Source organism: Cynoglossus semilaevis, chromosome 2, assembly GCF_000523025.1.
Source record: "Cynoglossus semilaevis isolate Cse_v1.0 chromosome 2, Cse_v1.0, whole genome shotgun sequence".
In the NCBI taxonomy this organism is placed as follows: Eukaryota; Metazoa; Chordata; class Actinopteri; order Pleuronectiformes; family Cynoglossidae; genus Cynoglossus; species Cynoglossus semilaevis.
The window spans coordinates 9557228-9570408 of NC_024308.1; the positions used below are offsets into that span (position 1 = coordinate 9557228).

The window sequence follows — 13181 nt, forward strand, 5'->3', positions numbered from 1 at the left end:
ACATGTGGTTTTATTCTTTATGAACACAGCTGACTGTCTTCTCTCATAAAGACATTTACAAAGCAGCAGGAGAGAAAAATGCTGCTTTGGAAAAACAAATCAGTATTTGATTTATTCCTCTGACTCCCATACGTTATCAACCTTCACTGGTTCATATTTTATCACACTTTTTTGGGGGGATTTTGTGCTGTCTCACTGTTTTTATCTAATGAAAGAGTCATTTCTGTGTATTTTCTAATCTCTCTTCCACTCTTCATAAAAAGTGGATTTTTTTTATGAAGCAGCCAAAGGCTCTCCTGTGCTCTGGCCGCTGTGTTTTTGCCTTGATAATGTGTTTCAACAAACACCCAGCTGGGGCAATTACCTGAAAAATGCAGCATGCTGCATCCTGCCACTGACTGCTTAATCAGCCTCTCCATCAGGCAGCATCCTATGAAATGTACTGTAAAGGTTTACAAACACTAGTGTTATTTCACTAGTATTCAGCTGATTCTGTGAATCGTTTGTATCTAAGTGTTTCTGTGTGTGTTTTCAGGCTGTGCTGACCCCGAAGAGCTGAGCGTGGAGCGAGCCCACACCACAGTGGAGAAGATGTTTCAGACCCTCCAAGGTCTGAGCCAGACTAGAGATCACCTCAAACAGCTGCGCTCCGTCTACACAGAGAGTGATGGCGTTCACCAGGTATGACCAGACTTCCAGTTGGTTCAAGAGAAACTCTCTCTCTGTGGAGAATGAGGTTTTGAATTGCTTGGCTCTCATCTCTGCAGCGGTGACACAGACACAGGAAAAGACCTCTGACCTTCGGAGTGTTTGTGCCCTTTCAGTTTGCGTCATACTCTCGAGGTCAGGGAAACTCAAAGCCTCTGTGTCGTGGAGCTTATATAAGAGAAAGGCGGCTCAACCACAGTAATAACATAACATGGCTGCTGTCCTTCAGACTGATTAAATCACTTTTAGTGAAGAATCAAAGGCAGAGAGCAGCGAGGTTTGTCGATGGAGTTTGTAGGAAATGAGACCAAAAAGAACAGGCTGCAACGGTAAAGAAAAAGATTGTTGGAGTAGTTTGTTCACTTTTCTACCTTTTAAAAGTAAAAATGGTGGGTTGTTAATATTGACCAAATATAGGTGTTTTATTTGACTGACAGTCCTCTGCCCAATGAAAAGTTCTGTCTCCATGTCAGGTAGGATCTGTGACTGCATGCTAAAAGCATTGAGTTTTGGTGGCAGACATTCAGGCCAATAACTTCCTGAGAGTTTATGCTGGTTGCTAGGAAACTGGAACCAAACAAGACACAGTCTGGGACACAACCTCCCATTAAAGGACTGATGTTTTTACACTATGGTTTTTCTGGAGAACTAAGCACTTTGGCTGCTAACGGGAAGTGGAAGTCGATGTGAGAAGGTTATGAAACAAAGAAAAAGGAGGTTAACAGTTTCCGTTTAATGCCAATTTATATCTTTGACATCATATAGTCATCGACTACCAGCAGTACAAGCACAAAATGATGCTTTGTTCAGGCCTGTGAGGAAAAAGGAGGTTCTTTTACAGTAGTTTTTAACCTTATTGTCACTCTGATGGAAACTAGTTGACGTGCGGAGCGGATGAATACGACGCTATACGCAGCCATAACGTTGAATGGTCATATTGCCTAGAGATGTAACTATGCTTCATGGACGACATCATTATTGTAATCTGTGTTCTTAGGACAGGACTGTGTGTCAGTGTTTCTGCCCTATTGAATGAACCAGGGCTTAATACAAAGACGGAACATCATAATGGTTGTTCCTAAAAAAAAATCAGAAATCCATCAGCCTTTCTCCCAGCATGCACCTCCTCCACCAGTGAAGCTGAAAAAGGGTCAAGATGTCTTCTTCAAACTCACTCCTGACATCAGACATTTTGACATGACTCACCTCCTGATTCACTGCTGTCTGTGCGAATCCTCACATGATCATCGTTGCATTGAGTTGCACTAATCAATGAGGCCGTACATTATAATGTACAGTAGGTGTGTACACAGTATGTGCAGTACTCATGCCATACATCATGAGTACTTGGGTGTACCTGAAACCATGCTCTCACATGCATCATGTGACCAGCTGGAGTGAAAATCCCTGCAGGAAAAATCAGCTGGTTTATTGGAGTTTACCAAGTGTGTGTTAGAGCTGAAACTGCATTATGTTTCTTCAGTTAAATTTGTTATTGGTCACTGTTAGAAACTCCTGACGTCAGAACAGTTGGTCCACTTTCTTTTTTTAATTCTTTGACTAATTCACTTGTCAGTTGCAGCTATACCATCAGTTTTACTCACACACCTTATTTCCTGACTCCGTCTCACCACATTACTTGCCTCCAGTACTGTTATGTTAGTGTGCAGTTTTAGTCTGTAACTGTTGGATTAAAGCATCTGTATTTACTTTTTTTTGTAGGAATTACTGCAACTTGACAGTTTAGTAGGCAGTGAGCAGCAAAGTTACTGCTCAAAATACCTGCAGAGGTCCTGGTCTCTGCTGTGTAATCATATGACTAATGCTACAGTACGTTCCTTTTTATCCGTGGGTGTGTGCGGGGGGGCAATTTAGTTGCATTCACCTTTTTAGAAGGCAGGTAGAAATGGAGTGCGTGTGGGCTGTTTGTTGTTACTGCCTCAGATTCTATCCATTGAATGTGAATATGTAATTGAGTTGGGAATCATTAACGTGTTTTCTGTTTATGCTAGCTGACCCATAAAGCAAAGTCGCGTCGGTGAAAATAATGGATAGTTCATAAAATGAGGTCAATATACTGTGCAGGCTGATTTGACTATTCATCAGAGAGTTAAGGTGTGGGTGGCAATGACTTTTTTTTAAAAAAATGATTAATCAAGATTAATTGCGATATGAACATCAGCTTCTCCTAATTTAAGCCAAACACATGTTTTTATGTATACTGCAATATAAATGGAATAAAAAACAAACACAAATAACAGCAGGTAGATGTGTGTGTTTTACACTTGTTCTGTGTGACTAATCTAAAAGATGGTAGTAGGAGTGTGTGTTGTGACAATATGTGTATTGACTGTGAATCAGAGCAACAATAAGTGGATGGACAGTGGGATAACAGGCTGTATGTCAGCCTGTCCATGTGTTTAAAATTGTATTCTAATACATTTTATAATTGGTTTAAGTGATTAACGTCTTATTTTTGACAGTCTGAATACTTAGTAAACAATAATAAACAACGTCACTGTGTGTTGCAGCTTCCTTTCCGTGACATACTGTATGTTCCAGTGAACCGGCTCTGTGTATCTCTTTTGCAGAATGACTAATGTTATTCCAAGCTGGAGCGCTGGTTGATATTGAACCGGTCTATTTTAAAAACCTCCGCCTTTTAGAGGGTCTAAATAAAGCTCTGCCCAGTTTGATCTGGAACTGAAACGCTCACTCCCCAAAAAGTCTGTTTTGAATTCTCCGTCTGCTGACTCTACAGGCTATAAATGGTCTGTTGTGTTGTTGGCAGATGGTGAGCAGGAAGAAGCTGACTCCCAGTTTCTCTCATAAATTATCAATTAAAGACATTTATGATTTTTGCCTGAGGGTTTACAGTTCTGTACTAACAATGGCTGGTTCTAGGTGAGCAGTAATACTGTACACCGTTGTGACTCTGAAATCCTGGCAGCTAATGCTTCCGGGGATTAAGAATGTACAGAATATAATGATATCATTGTGTTTGTGTTGATGTTGAACTGGACGTATGGAATGTTTCATTTTGTTTAACACCATAAAGCTCTTGCTCCAAAGCTCATGTTAAAATGTTCTTGTTTTTACCCATCATACATTACCACCATTTTGTGGTTTACAAAACAATAAATACACATAAAAGACCAGCCAGTAATACAGGTAGAAGGATATTAGTTTCTACTCTGAATTTGATTCATTATCTTTTCAGCTGATTGTAATGGACCATACGTACTGTAGCAGCTTTGATTGCAGCTGCGCTGTGACTCCCTGATGAATGACTCATTCATCCGTCGCCCGGTCAGTCTTGTTTGTTACACGTCCACTGTTTCTGCGGAGGCTAAAATACAGGATATTCTATTTTTGAAACACTCTCTGAACGAGCCCTTCAGCATATTGTTACCATGTCACTCTGAAGTTTCAGTGAATCTAAAATACCTCGTGTTCTGTGGGTTTGCAGTAAAAGTCCACTCATGCCTTTGTTCTCTTTTGCCGTGTGATTTTCTGCAGGCGACCTATCGTCCTTTCCTGCGTCAGATCTTGGAGCAGGTCTTCCATCCTGACAGGGTCGAATGTCCAGACATTGAGCACATGTCTGGAGGACTGACGGACCTGCTGAAGACTGGCTTCAGTATGTTCATGAAGGTCAGAAATGAATCCAACAAACGCACTATGAACTTCATGTTTCTGTTGGGTAGTTAGAGGTCCAGAGACTACCATGTAAATGTAGCGCCACCTTTAGACATAAATCAAAACTAGCAGCCAATCACCAGTGTACAGCCCCGGTGACAGTGTGGTTGGCCCACACTGTTGTTCTGAGGAGCTGTACACCTCCAAAAACATATATAAACACTGTTTAGAAACGAGGATGCAAACATCACACCTACCTCTCCTACCATCTCCTCATCAAATTATATCTGAATGAATTTTGTTTATAAAACAATAATGAGTTTTATTAAAATATTTGTTAAAAGCTGGCGCTGATTGTTAACATCTTTGATGATGATTTATTTTTATCACTGATCAACATTTTATTTTAGAAACAGCCGGATCGTTAGCTGTGACACATATACTGTATGTTCATACATCAGGACGTTCTCCTTTTCTAAATACTGTCTGACGTTTTCTGTCTGTTCCATCATGAAACTTTCCAATACAATTCCTGTTCTTTTTTCACCTGGCTCACTGTGTTCTCACAGAAAACCCAGCTTATCTGAAAATGTGCTAAACATTAGATTAGATTTGTACATGTTCAGCATTTGAGCCTCCATTTAAAGAATCTCACTTTGGACTAAAGTCCATGTTTATTTAAAGCACAATTCAACCCTGTATGAGTCAAGTTTGCCCAGAATAGTCTACTAAAAGGGACTCAGAAAAAGACTGTGGAAAAAAAAAATTTATAAATTTCTATGTAAGGAGATCAGAAAAATCTTCTTAATTGTCTGTTTTCTTCAGATCACGAAGGTTAATTTGAATTTTAGTTTTTGTATTTGATTTGGTTAAGGCCAGTTTTGCTAATTTGCTGAAATTGGTTTTCTGCGTCAGATGTGTGATTTAAGGATTTTGTGTACTGTATATCCAGCAGTGCTCAGATCACCGTCTGCACTCTTATTATCCTACATATGGCCCTGTTTAAACTGATGATTACCCAGGGGGACACATTACACTGCTTGTGTAATGTGGCCTGCTTTCTGCACAAATTAAGAGACTTGGCCTTCAGCCACTAAGTCGGACAGACCTGTAAAACCAAAGTTCAGGCGTTCTATGGCAGCAGAGTGTAAATCCTTTATGCAATAAACCCCCACTAATAAAACCTCTATTTTTAACCCCAGGACCTCTGCATGCTAGACAGTTTAAATGTGTATATGGTGCGTGTGTGTGGGAGTGTGTGTGTGTACTCACTGGAACCTAGGCCAAGTTATGACCCACTCAAAACTTCTCTTCTGCTGTTACTGTAGTTTTTTAACCATTATATTCTAACTGTCTGTCGGCCGTGGTGCGTTTAGTGTTTATTTAGAAAAGAGTCTCCAGGAAACTGGGCCGACGCTGCTGCAGATGTCAGTGCAGCTCCGCTCCTCCTACTTAATGAGAATTTAATGTGTGTAACCAGCCATGGTCTCTCTACAAATTTATTATTTTCTTTCTTTAGAAGTGTTCGTTTTTCATTAGTATAATACAGCGTGTAGCTCATGATGGTCTAAGGTCACCCACCCTCACGACCCTCTTTAATATAAGCGCTTTATGAGGAGGTTAAGATCCTGTTGGTTGGTTACACAGACACTCAGTTCAGCGTTGAACATCTGGGTCAACTGTTGTTATTAAAGCCTACGTTGGTATTTCTCCACTGCTGTCCTTTCTCTCTCTCTCTCTCTCTCTCTCTCTCTCTCTCCTTTGCTGGTGACTTAAAGCTAAAAAGAAAAAACACTTAAATGTCAACCATGTTTGCTAATCTCTTTACAGCCACTACATTTCTAGCTTTTGTGCCTTTTTGGATAAAAGTGAATCAGTTGATGGAACTATGGTAATTCTAACTTTTGAAAAAAAAAACTTTTTAGAACTTTTGGTCTGATTTCTTCAGTAGTGGTTAGCGCACATGCCTTGCGACCAGACAGTAGAGTGGCCTGGGTTCAATTCCCAGAGGAGTCACCTATCTCGTAACTGTAAATTTCCCCTCTGTGGAACGAATACGTTATTATTATAAATTACTAGTCTGGAGTTGACGTAGATGTTAATGTTATTTTGGTAGAATACAGTGTGATCATGAGTGAAAAAAGAGTCAACAAATAAATGTGAGTGGGAGTGGGTCATCCAGTGGAAGGCTGAAGTTTGAGTTTTTTATAATTGCTATTTTAGACCAATAGTTTTTTGTAAACAAACTTTACTGATGCCAAAAAAACCCTATTTTCTCATGAGCTTCTTCACAGACAGAACTACATTCCAGACGCATAGATCGCACACTGGCTGTTCTCTGACTGACATGTTTTTTTTTATATATCTACTCTTTAGAAAAGAATAACTTTAATCTCTTTACCAACAACCAATCAAACTCACTCCCTGGTTTGGACTGGTTTACATTTCATACATTAGAAAAAATGAAGGGTTTGCCTTTTATTAATGTAGGTTAGGGTAACTGTATAATTCATAAGATTCACACTTAACGTCACACTTCCCCTCACGCCTTCTCACCTCATTCACGCTCCCTCCTCCACGTCCGTCCATCACACGTGGTTGGTCTTTGGCGGCAGCACTCAGTCGTTGCAGCACAAATCTTAGCACAGAGTTGAAGACATTTTTACTTGTATGGGCTGAAAATGTATTAGTGTGTGATTTTGCCCAAAAGGATTACTTATAAAGAGAAAATGATAATGTGTAAGAATAATGTGAAATGGAACCAGGCTGAATTTAAGAGCACATGCATAATATTACAAATTATTCACACTTTTTGCCAAATCGGGGAACACGTTGTCCTGTTCGTGTCACACGTAAACCTCGCCTTCTGTCGCGTCACATGTACCGCTCCCCGCACCTCGGATCCGCCCACCTGCAGCTGTGATTGCTTGGTTGTCATGCAGGGGCTGCGGCTTCTAACAGCAGCTCACCAAGTAACAGTACAAAGCCATTACCCTCCTACAGTCGGCCGCACTGTACAAAAAGCACCTGAATCCACCCTGCTGTTAAAATTTGTCTTTGAGAGACTGTTAAATCTTTTTTTTTGGCTGATTCTGTGCGAGCTTCCTGACTACCGGGGAGACGCAGGACGTTTTTAGGCTGCATGTGTTTTGGAAGATGTGTGTCTTCCACGTGTCTGCCATCGTGACACCATGGTGGGATGACACTGTGATTCCAGGTGACCTCTGTCCGACCTGTTACATGGGTAACATCACAATGAGCGATAGCTATGAAAAGAAAGGAAAGAGAACCACTGCCTTAGTACTAGAAGAAGGAGATTTGACCACTAGGTGGCCAATTTGATCAATATTATCAGTACCTAAAATGTTATTATCTAACAAAGTAGATGATCAACCATAATGTCCTGCTTCTCCATCAGGTGAGCCGTCCACATCCCGGTGACAACCCTGTGCTCCTGCTGTTTGTGGTTGGTGGTGTCACGCCCTCAGAACTTCGCCTCATCAGAGAGATGGTCACCGCACACAAGCCGGGGACCCAGGTGAGCAGGATATATACACATATATATGTGTCTCTCTCTATATATATATATATATATATGTGTATATATATAAAAAAAATATATATATATATATGTACATAAATATATACAGTAAATATATACATACATATATATTTATTTATATATATGCAATAAATGGGGAAATCACATCAGTTGTAATTAATATTATATATAATATAATATATGTTTTAATATATAATTAATAGGAATAATATATGTAATATTTTACAAATGCATTCCAAGTGGAAAGGCTTTTGTGTTAGTGATTGGTGAATTAGTACTGTTCTAAGTACTTGTTTAGATAGTGCTGAGAATTTGAATGTGGCTGAAGACGAGGTGAGATGATGTGGGACCACGCCTGCTGTAAGTACTCTGGGGCGGTGCAGCAGTGTGTTTTATAATGGTAAGTGGAGGCACAACAAACACTCTGTGTTGTTATTTGAACTTATGAACTGGAAAAACCTGTGGTCACTCACTCAACCTTATAGTAATTCTGGTCAAATTTACAAGAAATACAATAAAAACTAAAATGCTTGTAATTAGCATTAGCCACCATCTGTATTATCATGTGTACAAACTCATTGAATTACACCACAGAGCTAGCAAGTTCCCATTCAGCCCTGCAGAAATTACTGAAGGAAGACACTGCAGAGGGAGATAAACCGTAGAAGCGTCCTCTCCACACAACAAGATTCTTCTGTTTTTGTATCTTAGGCATAGGTAGAAATAAGGAATAATAACTGTTCACTACGCTGGATCAGGTGAAAACGTAGAAAAGACTCAACGGGGCGATTTACATAACTCATTACCCGAGTGTTTACAAATGCCTCTCCAACGTCCAACTGAACCTAGAAAAACCTGAACACTGACCTACATTCACTGATCAGATGTCGCCCAGACCAGGTGTAGTGGTATAACACTGACTATTGTATTTATTTACACAGATTAATGTGTTGTCTTGTCTGCCTGCCTGTGATTTGAGAGGTTTAAGTGCTGATTGCATATGCGGTCCACAGTGACATTTAAAACATGCAGATGAATGCATTTCCCTTGGATGGAAGAGTGAGGGAGTGAGGCGAGGCGAGGGGAGGATATGAGGGAGTGAGGCGAGGCGAGGGGAGGGGAGAGGAGATCAGGCCTGGGTTACCTGGGTTAACGTTAATAAAAGGCTCGGAGAAAAAAGGCCACAGGCAATGAAAGGCTTTGTAAGGATCAAAGCTTTCCATTAGTAATCAGAAAATGTGGACACGGACACGCTTATATAATAACCCGCAGCAGCAGCAGCATCTCTGCAGGTCGTCTTCACTCTGCACACTGTCAACTCACGTATGGGAACAGTATAATGTGGAGAGGCGAATGAAATCAAACCATTTAATTACATTTTTCTTCCACCACTTAATCCTTCTGGGGTCGTGTGGTGAACTGGAGCCAACAAGCATTCACACTAACATTCACACCTTTGGTCAGTTAAGAGTGAATAATGAAGATAATCCTGCATGTGTTTGGACTGTGGAAGAAAACCAGAGAAACTGGATTAACATGTAAAATATACGCACTGTATACAGGAGAGGGGGACTCCAACCAGTGGACCAATCAGCTTCTTACTCTAGGACAGTGGTTCTTAATTATTTTCTGTCGTGCCCCCCCTTGAGGACAGAAATGTTTTCACGCCCTCCGTGTTCCCCGACCCACACCCCAGAAAATTGAAATACTATTGAGAACCTGAAAACATGTATATTTTTATCTGTACGAACCACTGTTTGAGTTGCTGCCACCTAGTGACTGGAGGCTTGTTATCATTCAAGCATTACAGCAGTGTCCATATGTGTGTCATATTCCATTGGAAGCACACCTGTTTTTTGTTTTCCACATAAAAAATAAATAATTTAACAGAGGGAGTTCCTCAAAGATAGTTTGAGGTTTGACATTAGAAATGGAGAAGTGGATGTATAGGCGACTCTAGAATAGTTGATCACTTTCAGTAGTGGATTATATCAGGTACATGAGGGGAATAATGTCATGAAGCACACCTGTTTTTTGTTTTCCACACACTCTATCTCCACATTTATTGGAACACTTTTAGCATTCTGTGAAATTAATCTCTGCACTTTTCATTGAAAAAATGAGAAACAACTCCAAGGTTTCTCAAGTAGAACTGGAGTGTAAATACTTGTCCTCTTCTGTGACTATATTTTCAGATGATACCAAGCTCGGTAATAAATTCCTGGTTGCTAAGAAGTGGTTTCATGTCACTGAGGTCTTCAGTTCAAACTGTGTGTGTGTCTCATCACCACGTCAACTGAAATTGTGCTTTTTATAGAAATTAATTTAAAGTGAGATAAAAAAACACCTTTTTATCTACTGTACTTTTCGGCGCCATATCTACAGAATCAAATATGGAACTCTTTGTTTTGGTACTCGGACAAGATTCCTGAGAAACTGATGCTGCGCTCCACTACAAACAGCCTTGCTGCCAAATTTAGGTGCTGACCTGGAGTTAAAGAAACACTGGTGCAGAGGAACAGAGCAGCTCTGTTAGACATCACAGAGAGAGCTGCACTTCAGGTTCAGACTGGTTCAGACAATGCAGAGAGAGAGAGCGTGTGCGTGTGTGTCAGCAAACGCTGTTTTAACGGTCCTCATTACAATCAGAAAATCTGCGCGTGTGTGTGTGTATAAATCGTCAGCCCCTGCTGATTTTATTGTTGGATGTAAAAAAAATGGTAAAGTTTGCTTCTATGCACAGTGTGAAGTTTTTTAAATTTATTCTGTAGCTGTTTTAACAACATTTCCTTTAACACCTGGTTTACTTCACAGCAACAGTGCCGAGGATTTAGGAGATTGATTTTATACTTGTAATGTGGCCACGTGTTACTGATACCACCTACTCCCAGAGGGGACACTGAACGTTATCCTAATAGTGTTCCTTCTTCTTAAAGAATAATTCAGCTGTAGAAATTTATGAAATAATTCCTCACTTTTTCTCAATTCCAGTTCCATTTCACATCCATTCCAGTCAAATACATGTCACCGAGCAAATGTTCTGTGGAATTGACGAACGATTCCAAGGAATCGGACAGTTCAGAACAGGTCCTCAACAAGAATTGGTTCAATTCCCATTTCCACCCACCATATGGGAGTTTGCACAGTTGTGTGCATTTTACAGAAAGTAAAGTTTCTGTGTCAGTGCAAAAACCTTTCTTTGACTGAAGTTTCCACAGTTATTTGTAAGCATGTACTGTAAATACTGTGTTTATCCAGTTTATCCAAGTTCCAGTTGTAATACTGCACTAATGGCATATGCACATTAACTGCCCCTGGACAAGGAGTTGAATCAGCAATCATGTAATCTGTTAATTATTGACATTTATGCATTTAGCAGACACTTTAATCCAAAGCGACTTCCAGAGGAGGATTAACATTGTCAAGCATGTGGTTCCACTGGGAATCAAACCCAGGACTCTCTGCTTCCAAGGCAGGCATACTAACCACTGCACAACCGCTGAACCATTTTCTCCTCAGATGATTGTTTTTTTTTTTTTACCAAAACTTTTCAAATCAACATGATACAACATTACACAACAATAATGATGTTAATAAACAGGTCACCTCTTCACTCCTATGTCCTCCCTCTAACAATGATGTCTGCTGCATTTACCAGTGTCAACACACACACACTGTCCATTCCCTGCAGCTGTACTCTCACACCTGCAGGTGGAAACAAACGATGATCCAGTTGTAAACCAACTCTGTGACACAGACTGCATTAATAACATCTACATTCTAACCTTCAATAACTGGTTTATTACTGCAGGTGCTGGTTCTGGCCACCAGGTTACTGAGGCCCACAGATGTTCCGGAGCTGCTCTTCACCACCAACAGACTGGTACCAGATGTGGGTGTTTAATCACAGAGACTGACAAGCTGCCATGACAAATCAAGAGATAGGGTAAAAAAGAAATCACATTCCTGTTGGTTTAAATACTTTAGTTGAATATACAAAAAACTGCAAAGTACATGTATGTGGAAGATGATGTTGAAGGGTGAATAATTCTCAATCTGTGGAGTTCAAACATCACTTTGGCCAAATATTAAAGTGAACAATAAGATGTATTTGGAAAAGCCCTGTGTTGATCTGCTGTTTCACTCAGCATGTTAAAGTAGAAGGTGTGTGTGAACCCACTTTACATGGAAGTGTGACCCAAGGGAGGCAGGGAGAATACACACTCTCTGGTGTCCTTTTCTCACCACATCTCATGACGCGCTGGTAAAAGGAGCAGAATATCTAACGGAGGTTTTACTCGGTGGTTTGCTCACACTTGTCTGACTTAATTGCCGACCATCAAATCTCTCACACAAGGATAACTGTATTGAGAAGAGCGCCTGATATGGCTTCATGTTCTTGGAACCTTCAGTTCTTTGAAGAACATTTAATCAAATAACGAGCCTTCCAAGAAGTGACGTGAACTCTTCTGTCACAGACCAGCAGGGGTCTCTCTCTCTTTTTGTCTTAATTGTCTGTCATGTTTTGTTCTTGCTTTCCGACACATTTGAATGCAGCTGAGAATCAGAAAGACTACAGCTGCCATCGTCAGCTCACACAGAGTGTGAAGGTCAGAGGTCACAGAGGTCAGGAGCTGAAGACGCTCTTTATATAACACACACACTGTTGACTGTGTGCATGTTAGAAATACCAAGGACAAAGTCTTAGACCAAATGTATCAATTTATTGTGGAGTGAAATAGTACAGAATAAATAAAAGCAACAACAACAGTGTTTTTTGAACAATTCATTTTTGTTTTTATAAAGTGCATCAGTGATAATACACGCTACATTCTCTGTTGGCTGACCCACTACACCCCACCCCACATACACTCGCAGCTGCACAGAGCTGTGGCTCAACTGGTCAGGTACAATGACATCATCATTAACAGGACCGTATGGTGGCACAGTGGTTTTTTATGAAAACAGACCACACACACATCTAGAAAAAAGCGGTCGAGCCCTTCAAGGCTGCTGTTGCTAGCAGAGCGTGGTTTGCAGTCTTTGGTCGATTGTCTGAGAACTCCGGCCTCTTCTTAGCTCCTGACTGGACCATGAGCTTCCTCACAGTTCTCTTCAGACTTGGACAGCCACCTGCCCACTCAGAGGTCAATAAAGCCACCTTTCTACTGTTCGGCTGACCCGCCGTCGTCTTCTTCTTCTGCCCTGCAGCATCTTTACACCATCAGAGGGGCAACATCTACTCTGCCCTCTTTTTACTTTTTTCCCCAAC

The 13181-nt window shown here is 40.6% G+C and overlaps 1 protein-coding gene across 2 annotated transcripts in view; it reads left to right on the plus strand.

Moving 5' to 3' along the window:
* scfd2 (sec1 family domain containing 2) overlaps window positions 1-13181 on the plus strand; it is an 89421-nt gene that overhangs the window by 66159 nt on the left and 10081 nt on the right. The window contains exons 6-10 of one of the 2 annotated variants that reach the window (XM_008336231.3): window positions 536-681; window positions 4228-4362; window positions 7766-7885; window positions 11721-11855; window positions 12467-12682. In XM_008336231.3, the coding sequence (XP_008334453.1) occupies window positions 536-681; window positions 4228-4362; window positions 7766-7885; window positions 11721-11813 (494 nt within the window). In that variant the 3' untranslated portion in view covers window positions 11814-11855; window positions 12467-12682. Of the gene's footprint in view, window positions 1-535; window positions 682-4227; window positions 4363-7765; window positions 7886-11720; window positions 11856-12466; window positions 12683-13181 lie in introns of those variants that run through there. The other variant, XM_008336239.3, reaches the window with a different exon arrangement.